Source organism: Gossypium hirsutum, chromosome D07 (assembly GCF_007990345.1).
Source record: "Gossypium hirsutum isolate 1008001.06 chromosome D07, Gossypium_hirsutum_v2.1, whole genome shotgun sequence".
Classification (NCBI taxonomy): domain Eukaryota; kingdom Viridiplantae; phylum Streptophyta; class Magnoliopsida; order Malvales; family Malvaceae; genus Gossypium; species Gossypium hirsutum.
Window position 1 is genome coordinate 37,474,990 of NC_053443.1, and position 11,546 is coordinate 37,486,535.

At 30.6% G+C, this 11,546-nt stretch overlaps 1 protein-coding gene across 1 annotated transcript; it reads right to left on the minus strand.

The window, feature by feature from the left end:
• Window positions 1-367: 367 nt before the first annotated feature.
• On the minus strand, window positions 368-7,896 carry LOC107954663 (protein argonaute 16). Its single transcript, XM_016890288.2, has 23 exons — window positions 7,742-7,896; window positions 5,969-6,187; window positions 5,684-5,889; window positions 5,370-5,579; window positions 5,107-5,243; window positions 4,928-5,019; window positions 4,761-4,858; window positions 4,490-4,655; window positions 4,274-4,390; window positions 4,082-4,189; window positions 3,912-3,974; window positions 3,615-3,728; window positions 3,356-3,524; window positions 3,174-3,286; window positions 2,924-3,061; window positions 2,702-2,835; window positions 2,160-2,225; window positions 1,847-1,910; window positions 1,500-1,611; window positions 1,353-1,426; window positions 1,119-1,213; window positions 1,000-1,031; window positions 368-901 (listed from the first exon to the last, which is right to left on the minus strand). Exons 2-23 carry the CDS (start codon window positions 6,185-6,187, stop codon window positions 732-734), a joined length of 2,697 nt encoding a protein of 898 aa, XP_016745777.1. The 5' UTR covers window positions 7,742-7,896; the 3' UTR covers window positions 368-731.
• Window positions 7,897-11,546: the final 3,650 nt, after the last annotated feature.

The following is an 11,546-nucleotide window of genomic DNA, read 5'->3' on the forward strand; positions in this document are numbered from 1 at the left end:
ATTTTTAAATTTTATATTTTTAAAAAATTATAATATTTTTAAAAAATTATAAAAATTCTAAAAAATTCTAAAAAATTAAATTCAAGTCTATCATACTAAATATCTTATTTTTTTATTATTTTACTTTGAATTTTTTTAAATATATATAATTTCAAATTTACGTGAACAAAAAATCAATTATACTGTAAAAATATTTTAATTTAAAATGTTTAATTTGTAATTTAATTCAAACAATTTCACTCTATTCAATTTGACTCGAATTTTATTTCACTTTATTCGAAAAAAAAATTCAAATCAAATTAAAATGATAAAATAAAACTCAACTCAATTTTTTCACTTCTGAATACTTACTCCTAACACCCCCAGCTCAAACCAAACGTTTTCTTGTATTCACACTTTAAATATGGATTCTAAAAGCTCAAAGAAAAGTAGAAGAAACGGAAAAAAAAGCTTTTTCTATCTGAATGAAGCTTCTAAGCAATAGCAGGATTTTGACTAAAGTAAAGTATGAAACAAATATAAGCTACACCTAAGCTTTTCTTATAATGGCTCCTAACCCCTCAACATATCCTAGTCATGGTTTAAACAAAAACTTTTGCTTGTTAAAGCCAGCCAGCCTCAATAATCAATCACAAAAGCAAAAGCCTGGAGTTGTATGCTTTGTATACCCCTAGCCTACCCAAACTATCTACAGTTAGCCTAGCATGTATTTACTGAAATGGGTGATCCCCTCAACAGAAGAACATTGTACTTGCCACATTCTTTTTCAGCCTCGGAAGGTCTGGCACAAGGATACTTCCTGTGGATGTTACGTTTCCTGAAGATGTTTCTGAAAGTTCATCCAGCTTCAAAAATTGGCCCATCTGATATGCCGCAAGGTGAGCATAACAAATAGGAGCCACTGGATATGAAATACAACCCAGGTTTATGAAATATTAATGCGACTGATACAAATGACTTGCTAAACATGAACAGGGTGTAGGATAAGGGGAAAATTACCTATTGAGACTGCTGCTGTGCTCCTTTGGTATCTGCATTTGGCAAAATGTAATTGATTAAAAATGCCTGCTACTTCCTACGATGTTAGAGATGGCAGATGGAGCTTATTCACAACTTACACATAGGAAAGACAGTGGATAAGATTCTGCAGGTCATTAGGAAAGAAACCTATCTCATCAAGCAAGACATGATAATGAGCTGGCCTAGATGTTCCCTGTTAGATTTGAAACAATGCAACGGAGGATCTTATTCACATGTATGCATATATTATTCAGAAGCAAAAAACAACACTGCTGCTTCATAATGTCTCAAGATTGAACAACAAATTTTGATAGTAACAGTAAAACACTTACGATCATCCCTGCATGAGCACACATGTAGAAATCATAGTTTCTCGGATGCACAATTTTTGTGTCCACTACTGTCCCTGCAGAGGAAAGCGAGAGAGTGAACCAACAAATTAATAAACTAGAGAGGAAAATGAAATATCAGAAGCAAACCTGGTGGAACATTTTCAGAGGCATTAGCTTGGAATAATTTTGTATGATGATTCTTCTGAGCAACGACTACTGTGAACTTGGGAACATCAGACTCGCCCAGAAACTGATATGACTGCGCAAAGGATGTTTAACTATCTAAGAATTGACTATTATCAAGAAAATATGAGGCCCTCAACTAACCCTTCGCAGGATCTTGTAACATAAAAATGTTATGGACAAGAAAGCAGTAGAAAGGCACTTCTAACAGCCTTTTAGAAACATCAATTAATATGCTGACCCATAGCCCTTACTCAGGGAGATGATGGTTATATTGTGATGAAAAAGATAAACCATAGTCCAGAATGTACCTTGATGATTTGCTCCAGCTCAATGTTTAATACTTGGTTAAACTGTGATTCACTTACTCCATCCCTAAGAAAATCATCAAAACTAATTATTTAAGTGATGAATTAAATTGTTCAACCAACCATTGTAAAGAGTGTATGATTGGTTCATACAAGAAAACAGAAATAATTACTTCCATTTTTTCTTTCACATCTTAAAAAGCAAATTGCTGACCACTGAACAAGCTCAGAAAACCAGTGAGGGGAAATATTTAACTCCTATTAGAGCCATAATGTAATAAAATATGCAGAAATCCACAAACACAAGTGTACATACCTGAAGATGATAATTTGTTTTGGTTTGCGATTACCGCTCGTTTTATAGAAATCAACAAGCAGTTCCCTTGCAACACAAAAAACATACTCAAATTTTCATATGAATAAATCTCAAATCATATGCAGCATTTTAATTTTACAGCACCAAAAGAGCCAAGGTTACAAGCAATCTTGTTGGTATCAACTCAACGTATCATAATAGAAGTTATGCACGTCAGTGGCACATCAAACAACATAACAAATGAAAAATGCATTTTAATGCATTGTAAGACTACCCATTCTGGCATTCAAAATTAAATAAAAGTACATAGGAAATAACTTCAGATATGGGGCAAAAAATGTTGATTTCACTGACTGAAATATTCTTCTGGATCTTGTTTGTGACAGAACAAGAACAGAATTCTTTGAAATCATGTGAAAAATAAAATTATAATATTATAATATACCATGAAATTATACTTAAATAATCAATTTCAAAGCCCTTAAAGGTAAAACAGAGCAATCAGCACACATGGAGTTCTGGATATAGTTTTACTAAACTACCTGATAATACCATCATCAACCTTTCCGTCTGGTGATGGCTTATATAAAGCTTCAATCATCTCCATCTTTGGAGATTGTGTTCTCACAGATGCTCTGTACCTTGAAATCAAAGGCCAATGGAGCGAACCAACAACCTGATATATACAGTAGGTTTAAACAGTTGGATGTATCCTCACAAAATTAGGGGAATAATTATAATGCATTCAAAAATTCAGAAATTACTGCAGCTATTGATGGGACATCTGATCGACCAGGGGACCCATGAGAGACATCCATTCCCAAAATCAATGTAGGAGTATCCTTCAGCAATGGGAGGATTGAAGGTTTCTCTATTTCCAATAAAGAGTTGATTCCTCCAAGCTATACAGAAGAAAGACAAGGTAATATCATAGTACATCTGAGGTGTAGATCAACATAAAAGTTAAAACAATTCTTTTTTTTTCAGGGAAAATGCATTGCTTTAAGATTTTACCTTTGAATTGATTTTAAGGAGGACATTTGTGAGGTATTGGTCATTAATTTTTCCAGGGCTAATGCATTGCGTGGCAATTCCCATATCGCAAAGACATTTTTTCTTCCAAGGTCCTTGACAGAGCATGGAAAATGTCAGTTGACTAGCCAAATAAGAAAAGAAATCAACAGGAAAAGCCATACCATATATATCAGAGTTTTTTCTCACTGGCAAGACACAAAGAATGAACTCAGGGGGGCCAGGAAGCTTTGCTATAATCTGATCAAACATTGCTTCCACTCTAGCAGCAGGGCCAGCTTTAGCAGCTTGATGCCGTTCCTCCTCAATCAATGTGTGCGGACGTTCCATTTCCTTCATATATGAATACATTTGTATAAGAAGACAGTTATACCAACAAGTCATATAGCACCATGACGACAGCCAAAATGTGGAATAACCTACAATGCCCTTGTTTCTTGCACAACTGATTAAATCCCTTGAAATTTGACTGAGATCACAGCGAGCAGAGAAGTTGACAGCAATCCAACGTTCAATTTTCTTTGGATCCAGAAATCTCTGCAAAGGGATGGAAGGAATATATATAAGTGAAAATAAACTGTTGTATCAAATGCTATGAGATGGAAACTAGATAAGAGACAAACTCTGAAGCAAAGAGTTGCAATCAATTAAGATTGGGACCAACACAGTATACTATAACATAAAAGATTGGGATGAACAAAAACCCTCTATCACCACTACCTTGTTGTTATAGTTCCATCTACCATTTCGAGGGATGCAATCCTCGTGATTCCCAACCTTCAACTGTTAATGACAATAGAGATGTGTTACGATGAACCCACTAAACAGTTAAATTGAGGTAAAGCTCTCTAGCTCTCTCTTTCTCTTGACAAAGAGGCAACAACACATACCCTTGGAGTCTCCAGGATCCGACCCTCAACTTCTGTCAATTGCCTACCTATTGAAATTTCACATGCAGAAAGTACAGGGTTCTCATTGAATTTGTTGTTTTTCAAAGCCTGCCAGGTTAAAGAAGCAAAAAATTCTAGTAGTCAAGACAAAATAACAAATATGGTTATAGCCATAAGGACAAAGAAACATACATCAGTCAGAATTTGAATTCTTTCCCGAGGCTTTTGCCTGGATCTTTCAACCAGGGTCGCCCTTTGATTTGTAGTTAACGCTTTTGTGTACCGCTGAAGTGAAACAAGTGAACAGAGCTAGAACACCATAAAATTAAATGTTAGGATAGACATGTCTGATAACAGTGTATTGTGTAATGAACACTATGCTTATGAAGAATAAAAAAATTGACTGACCTCTAGGGGTAAATAGTTAGGACGTTTTGGTTTACCAACATCAAGGCATGGCATGTCTGCAGAATATGTGAGTTCAATTCCACAGTGTTTGGTGAAATACTCATACACTGTGATCTCAACAGTCTGGACTTCACCACAACCACCATTTTTAACTTTCATTGGGAAGCTAGAAGAAATTAAAGACAAATACAACCAGAATTAAAATTCTTTCTGGAGAAAGAACTCAAATAGAAGTTATGAAAGGAAAAATCCCCAGCAAATGAGCACATACTATAGCTCACAACAGGGCTTCTCACTTAGACCAGTGATTTTGAATTCCATGTTACGGTGTCTTGTTTTAATCCTCATATTCTTCAACATTCGTCTGGCCTGTAGAATTTATAAGTTTAGTTTTCAGGACATAAAGTAATTAAGATTTTTGGTTTTTGAGTTCCTTACTTTCAGCCAGAAACGTTCATCATTTAGATTCAGGTTTTGTTTTAGAAACTCAAATACTGGTCCAGGCCTTAAAATCATTGTTGTAGATACATCTGCAACAAAGGTTTAAAGAGAAAACATGATGAAAAGAATAAAAAAGTTTTAGGATCAAAGTTATGATAGAATGAATAAAAATATACCCATATTCAAAGACAAGCCCCCCTGAGTGGGACGAAAACTGGAATGGAAGCCCCGCAGACCCAATACCCCTCCTCCCAAATCAACATAATTCCTTGAATCATCTTGAAAGAATGATTGTCTCACCAAAAGGCAACCTCTGAAAACCAACACCGTCACTAAAATAAGACAGGACAAGCAATACATACAGATATCCAGGGGTACACATATGGTTCTGTGAAAATGGTTAAGTCTTGAACCAAAAAAGAATAAGAAAATTAAATACCGGTCAGCAGCTTGCTGCCTTAGAATGATGTCAAGTACTCTCAAAGCATCCTGAGTGCTATCATCTGATTGAACTCCTTTGAGGGCAAGAGATATTGACTTCAAGGGTATCTTAGCAGAATAGCTTAGTTCCACTTTGTAAGTCTTTGACTGAAAAGAACGCTTTGTCCTCTTGCCAGTCTCAGCAGGGCCTCCATCAGCATCAGGACTCCTGGTTTCACAACCAGACAGTGAGCTATTGTGACAAAAAAAGTTATAACATCTAGATTCTAACATATACAAAATCTAAATCCAGTAAGGAGTAGAAGAATATACCATTTTGCAAATGAGTCTTCTAGCACTATTGTAAATTCAAACTTGTTCTGTGGCAAAGGACCCACTGTATACAAACTCTTTTCCCCATCATAGGCAAATCTTTTTCCAGCAAGTTCCGAAGAGTATGTTTGATAAAGTTTATCAACAAGTTTTCTCCCAATCCTCTTGCTTTCAACAACTCTACTATCTTCTGACAAAACTGTAACCTGCAAATCATATTATGGTAAATATTCATCCTTAAAGTGAACTTCCAGAAAGAAACAGAATGGAGACAAAATAACCTACAGTATACTGGTAAAATACAGCATCTGGGGCATTGACAGAAACTTCGAAGTGGTTGGCAAGCAGGGATATCTTTCGTCCACTCGTCCCAACTTCTCTCCTACTGACAATAGAATACTTGGGAGGCTTCAAGCTCTCTAGCTTCACATTGGATGGTATTGTTGGCAGTGGTAGGGGCAGAGATGGTAATTCTAGTGCCTCTTCAGTACTTGCTTTCTCCATCTTGAAATCAATCAGTAAGGACATTAGTACTAGATTGATAGCATTAAGTATCACCACTAATTGCAAGTACAGTGAACATGTAAACAACTAAAATGTACAATTGTCAAAGAAGAAATCCACAACAAAAAATTTCTCCTTCAGTGAAAAACAAATAGGAAAATTAAAGACAAAAAACTGCAATAAAATAGAATAAAATAAATGAAAAACACAGTATATGAGTTACTAGTTGTCCAAGATTACAAGTTATCAGAACCAGCATATAAGATTAGATACAGGTGATGACCAACATAAAATCTTACATAAAATTTTCCAAGGAGAAGGCTATTATTAAATTTTGGAAATTATTTTGAAAAAGAATCCTCTATTGTTAATACAAAGCAAAGATAAACTTGAAAGGATGAGGAGATAAAATTCCAAACAGGCAACTTACATAACTATCCTTAGAGAGCAAAAATTCAAATGCTAAAGTTGTAGCAGAAAATTATACACTTTTCTTTTTTATATTAAATAACTCCACTCTATACTACTTATTTGTGAGTGTCAAATATGGGTATGAGTACAACATGGCATGCTTGATTTCTTCTAAGTTTTTCATTTATTTGGAGAATAGTTAGAAGGCCGTATCCCATACCCATGACCAGAAACGGGTACTTCAAGAAAAATCTAAGCAACATAGGCTCGACTTTAAAAATAAAACGCGATAATATTTTTCCGAATAGGAAAAAAAAGCCAGTACTCGAAATCAGTTGCTCTGGACTCTAACAATGGAGGACATGTACTAAGGGGTGAAAAAAAAAAAGAAACCAAGAGCAGAGAAATACTGCTTATTTTATGCAATTACAACAAATAAAAAGCTTCTCTCAATGAAATATTTTTCCTGATTAGGGTTGTTTAGCACGGATTAACAAAATAATCAAAATCTTAAGAAACGGAAATATATAATTTAGAATAAAAAGTCAAAATCGCTTTGACGATTATTTAACATAGCGAAAATCAAACGGCATTGTCAAAAGAAATTGCTTCCGAAAGGAGTTATAGTTTGACCATCAAATAGAATTCAAAATACAAAAAAAAAAAATCAAAACAGTTTCTCGTTGACTCCTCGAAATAAGCAGCAAAAGCAAAAAAAAAAAACACAGTGAGAGACTGATAGTAGAGTCCAGCACAAGACAAGTTTCAAAAATTTTCTTTTCCTCGACTACAATGTCTCAGATTAACAAACAACGTGAAATTTTAAAAAGAACAAATGTCTGAGATTAGCCGAGAAAACAGAAACAAAACATACAAACACAAAAGCTTACAGAGAATAACATAGGTAGAACTTAAAGAAAAATAGCAATTGTAATGGAAAATAAAACACATACAAAAACAAAATATCAGAGTATTAGACAACAATGCAGTTCAAAATTCGGCAGAAAAGAAAAGAAAGTTCAAAAGAAGAAAACATAAACCACAAAATATGGCAGCAAGCAAACAAGCAAGAAAAAGAGAAGACTTAGGACGATGATCAACATTCAAGGATGAACCAAAAGAAAAGAGCAGGGGAAATCATACCCGCAAAGTAAAAACAGAAGAAGAAGGCAGGATTACTGAAGAGTCGGGTCTTTGGCACTAAAAGTAAAAGAGAGCGACAATGGAGGGTGTAAGGGAAAAATATTAAAATAGTAATTTTCCTGCTTCTTAATTCTTATAGGAGCGGCAATAAAAAGATGGGTTCTTTTAGCATATGATGTTAAAACACTTTAGGTTTAAATATTTGGAATATCTCCACCGTTGATATTTAACAAAACTTGATTTGACTGCTTAGATCTTTTCCGTGGAGTAAACGAAGGGCGGCTATTCCGGTTGTAGAACAATCTCTGTGGAACCCTTATAGCTAAAAAGATCAGATCGTTGATTTTGATTGGTTAGAAAGGTTCAACGATGAACAAATATCAACGGCTCAGATCCCTTGGTTTCTGCTGCATTTGGAATGTGTTTGGACACTACAAAGTAATTGGATTTAAACTTTATGGATCTTTATCCTTTAAAATCTACTATAATTATCTTGTATCTCTAGTTGTAATAGATTGTTTCATTGAATACCAAGGCTTTTTTATATGTTTCACGAAGCAGGTCAGCTTAAGTGGATTAAATTAGCCTCATGTGATTAATTGACCTTTACGGGATAGTTTGTGTGTATTTGTCATGGGTTTTGGTCCATCGACTCATGACAAAAACATATAGTGATTATGTTATCTTGGAATTCAATAAAAGTATTAGGGAAAGTCTTATCTTAGGAGCAGGTTGCATTTTGGCTCTCTACTAAAAAAAATAGGTAAATTAATCTTTATACATTTTAAAACATACAAATTAGTCTCTCTGTTAAATTTTATATATTAAATGATCATGTGGCACGTTAATTTAAATCATTAATTACTAATTTGGTCACTGAACTATAACTAAAATATCATTTTAATTTTTTAAAATTTTTACAATACTTCTAAAAAATTAAAAGAAAGCTTAAAAATAAATATAAATTATTAAAAATATATTTAAATCCTGCTTAGTAAAATATTTATAAATTGCAATATTAATAAAAAATATTTATATTTTATATTATAAAACATCTATTACTAACTATTTATAAATTTACTTAAAATTACTTATAAATCGCAATAAATATTTATTAGTAAAATATTAATATAAAAATTTTCAATAAAATATTAAGAATATTACTTCAAATTTAAAATTGTTATTAATGTTAAATTTTATTATTAAAAAATTGTAATATTAAATAACTTTATTAAAATAATAAATTATATTATTTATATTAATAATTTATTATATGGTTGAGTATAAATAATTAAATATGTATGTTTAATAATATTGAAAATTATAATATTAATATTAATATTTTAATATTTTTAAATTTAAAATAATATTATTAATATAATAATACTTGACTGCATCCAAGTTTTTTTTTATTAAAAATCAAGTTACTAAGAAATTATTTTTTAGAAATGACTTATACTTTTCAAAACACAAAGTGATTTTCTAAAAAAAATAGGCTTAATTTTTTTTATTGATCAAATTATTTCTATAAAACAAATATAGGAAAATGCAAAACAAAATTGTAAGTTACTTTCTTAAAATAAACATACCTAAGTATTATTGGAGTAGGACCCAAAAAAACTCGAATTCCATGAGATTTTATTCATCCCAGTTCAATAGTATTGGGGTTTAAGTTTAGGTGAAATTCGTCTTGCCGGTATATTTACTTAGACATATTTATATTAATTTTATAACTATTTTTTAAATAATTTTAATCATAATTTCTTGATTTTATACTAATCTATAACATATATTTTTATTTTCTGAACATTTATATATTTCTTTTATAAGATTTTATAATATATTTGATTTAATTTGTAAAAAAATATTATATTGTAAATCTCTACTTTAATCTTTTTATTAAAATAAAAAATAAAATTTTGTAAGTGATGAAATTTGAACACGTGCTGCTTATATAAAAACAAAACATTAATTTGACCAATAACTAAGTATTTATTTTATTATAATATTTACGTTTTATTTGTATTATGCATATTTTATTTTGTCATTAATTGTGTATATATATATTGATAAAGTTGTTGGTTGAGCTAGTGTTACAAACCAATTAGAAACTAACTCAAGATTGATTACAACATGTAAATAATTTTAACTTGTTTTGTATTCTTAATATGATGTATTTACATGTTTGAATTTAATTTTACTCACAATTTAATTTTTTTATGTTAATATCACACATATTTCATGTGTTATTGTTAATTAGTTTCAAATCATACATTTTATTATTTGATGTATGTTAGTTTTAAACACACTTTCATATTTTAAATACGTAATTCTCAGATGTATATGTGTAATAGAATTTCTAATATCATTTAAAATTTCAACACGAGCTAGGCAAAATAAAGTAAATCTTTTAAGAGTTGGGATGAAAATATTATATAAAATTCAAAGAAGGGTAGGTATGAGTATCATACATATCATATCATATACCATATTTATAATATAATAAGGTACACAAATTTTTTCTATTTAATTTTTCTATTTTTTTATTTTTATCTACTAACCAAAATTTAAATAATTTAAGTAAAATTAAATAATTTTTAACCAATTCAAATTTTAAAATAAATTATTATTTTATAAAATATTTGACCAATTCATTTTTTATTTTTAAATATAATATATTTACACAAAATAAAATTTTAAAATTAAAAAAATAACTATTGATTGAATCTTAATTCAATTGGTATCAGTATTATTATCAATGTAGAATGACTTGGGTTTGAGTACACTGAAATGCCCATAATGAAATTAATGTTAATTTTTTTAAAAGATAACTGAGAATTAAAATTGGTAAAAACCATTAATTGGTTCTAATAATTGAAAATTAAATAATTCATAAATTAAAAAGAAATAAAAATATTATAATTTGATATTTTTTAATTTTAAATTAAAAATTAAATACTTATTAATTTAAAATTTAGTATGATGGTAAAATATTATATAAAATTTTAGTCATTAAAATAAAAATGTAAACCAATCATTTTTGTTATTTTTAAATTTTAAATTTTGAAATAAGATAAAATATATCATTTGTGAAATCTAAATCTCTATATATTGATATTTTAGAATATTTTTACTTATTCTTGAAATAATTTTTTTCTTTTATTTTTTTTAAATGTTAAATTTTTGGTCTATTATATTAGCTCAATTGATCAAACCAAAATCGCCAAGAAGGGTGTGAATAGACTTTTAAAAATTTAGGAAAGCTAGAAGGAAAAGATAGAGCAATGAACACAATAATTTAGAGTGGTTCGACCCCAATTACCTACTTTACTACCTTAGTTTTCCATAGTTAAGAATTTTCTCAAATTCACTAATTTGTTCAACATTTGAGGACAATGTTTAACCTTACAACTCCCTTAAGATTTCTACCCAAATCTTAAGACACAAACCCTCTCAAAGAATTACAAAGAAGCAAACAAATAAATAATCCTTACAAGATCAGAATGTTTGCCAATTAAGCACAAATAGACAAGAATACACTTGAGCTAAACAAAAAAACAATAAAAGCTAACAAGTGTGTACAAGAAAATTATGGAAGTATTGGGCATAAATGTTGTTTGATTGATGATTTTTGCTTGAGTATGTTTTTTTGTAATTGTAGGAGCTTTAGAAGTTGGTATTTATACCTCCTAATTGATTTCCAACCATTGGGGTTGTGGTGGTAATTAATAGAGTCGTTGGGGATATGAAAACTAGAGCATTTAATACACCTGCAACAACGAGTATCGATACCAAATAAAAAGGT

Bases quoted from the DNA above. Each gene is read 5' to 3' on its own strand.
- LOC107954663 (XM_016890288.2), bottom strand. From the start codon at position 6,187: ATGGAGAAAGCAAGTACTGAAGAGGCACTAGAATTACCATCTCTGCCC. The intron at 3,287-3,355 runs GTATGGCTTTTC...TGCTCTGTCAAG, and splicing joins AAAAAACTCTGATATATATG to GACCTTGGAAGAAAAAATGT. The intron at 1,612-1,846 runs GTACATTCTGGA...TCCTTTGCGCAG, and splicing joins AGCTGGAGCAAATCATCAAG to TCATATCAGTTTCTGGGCGA.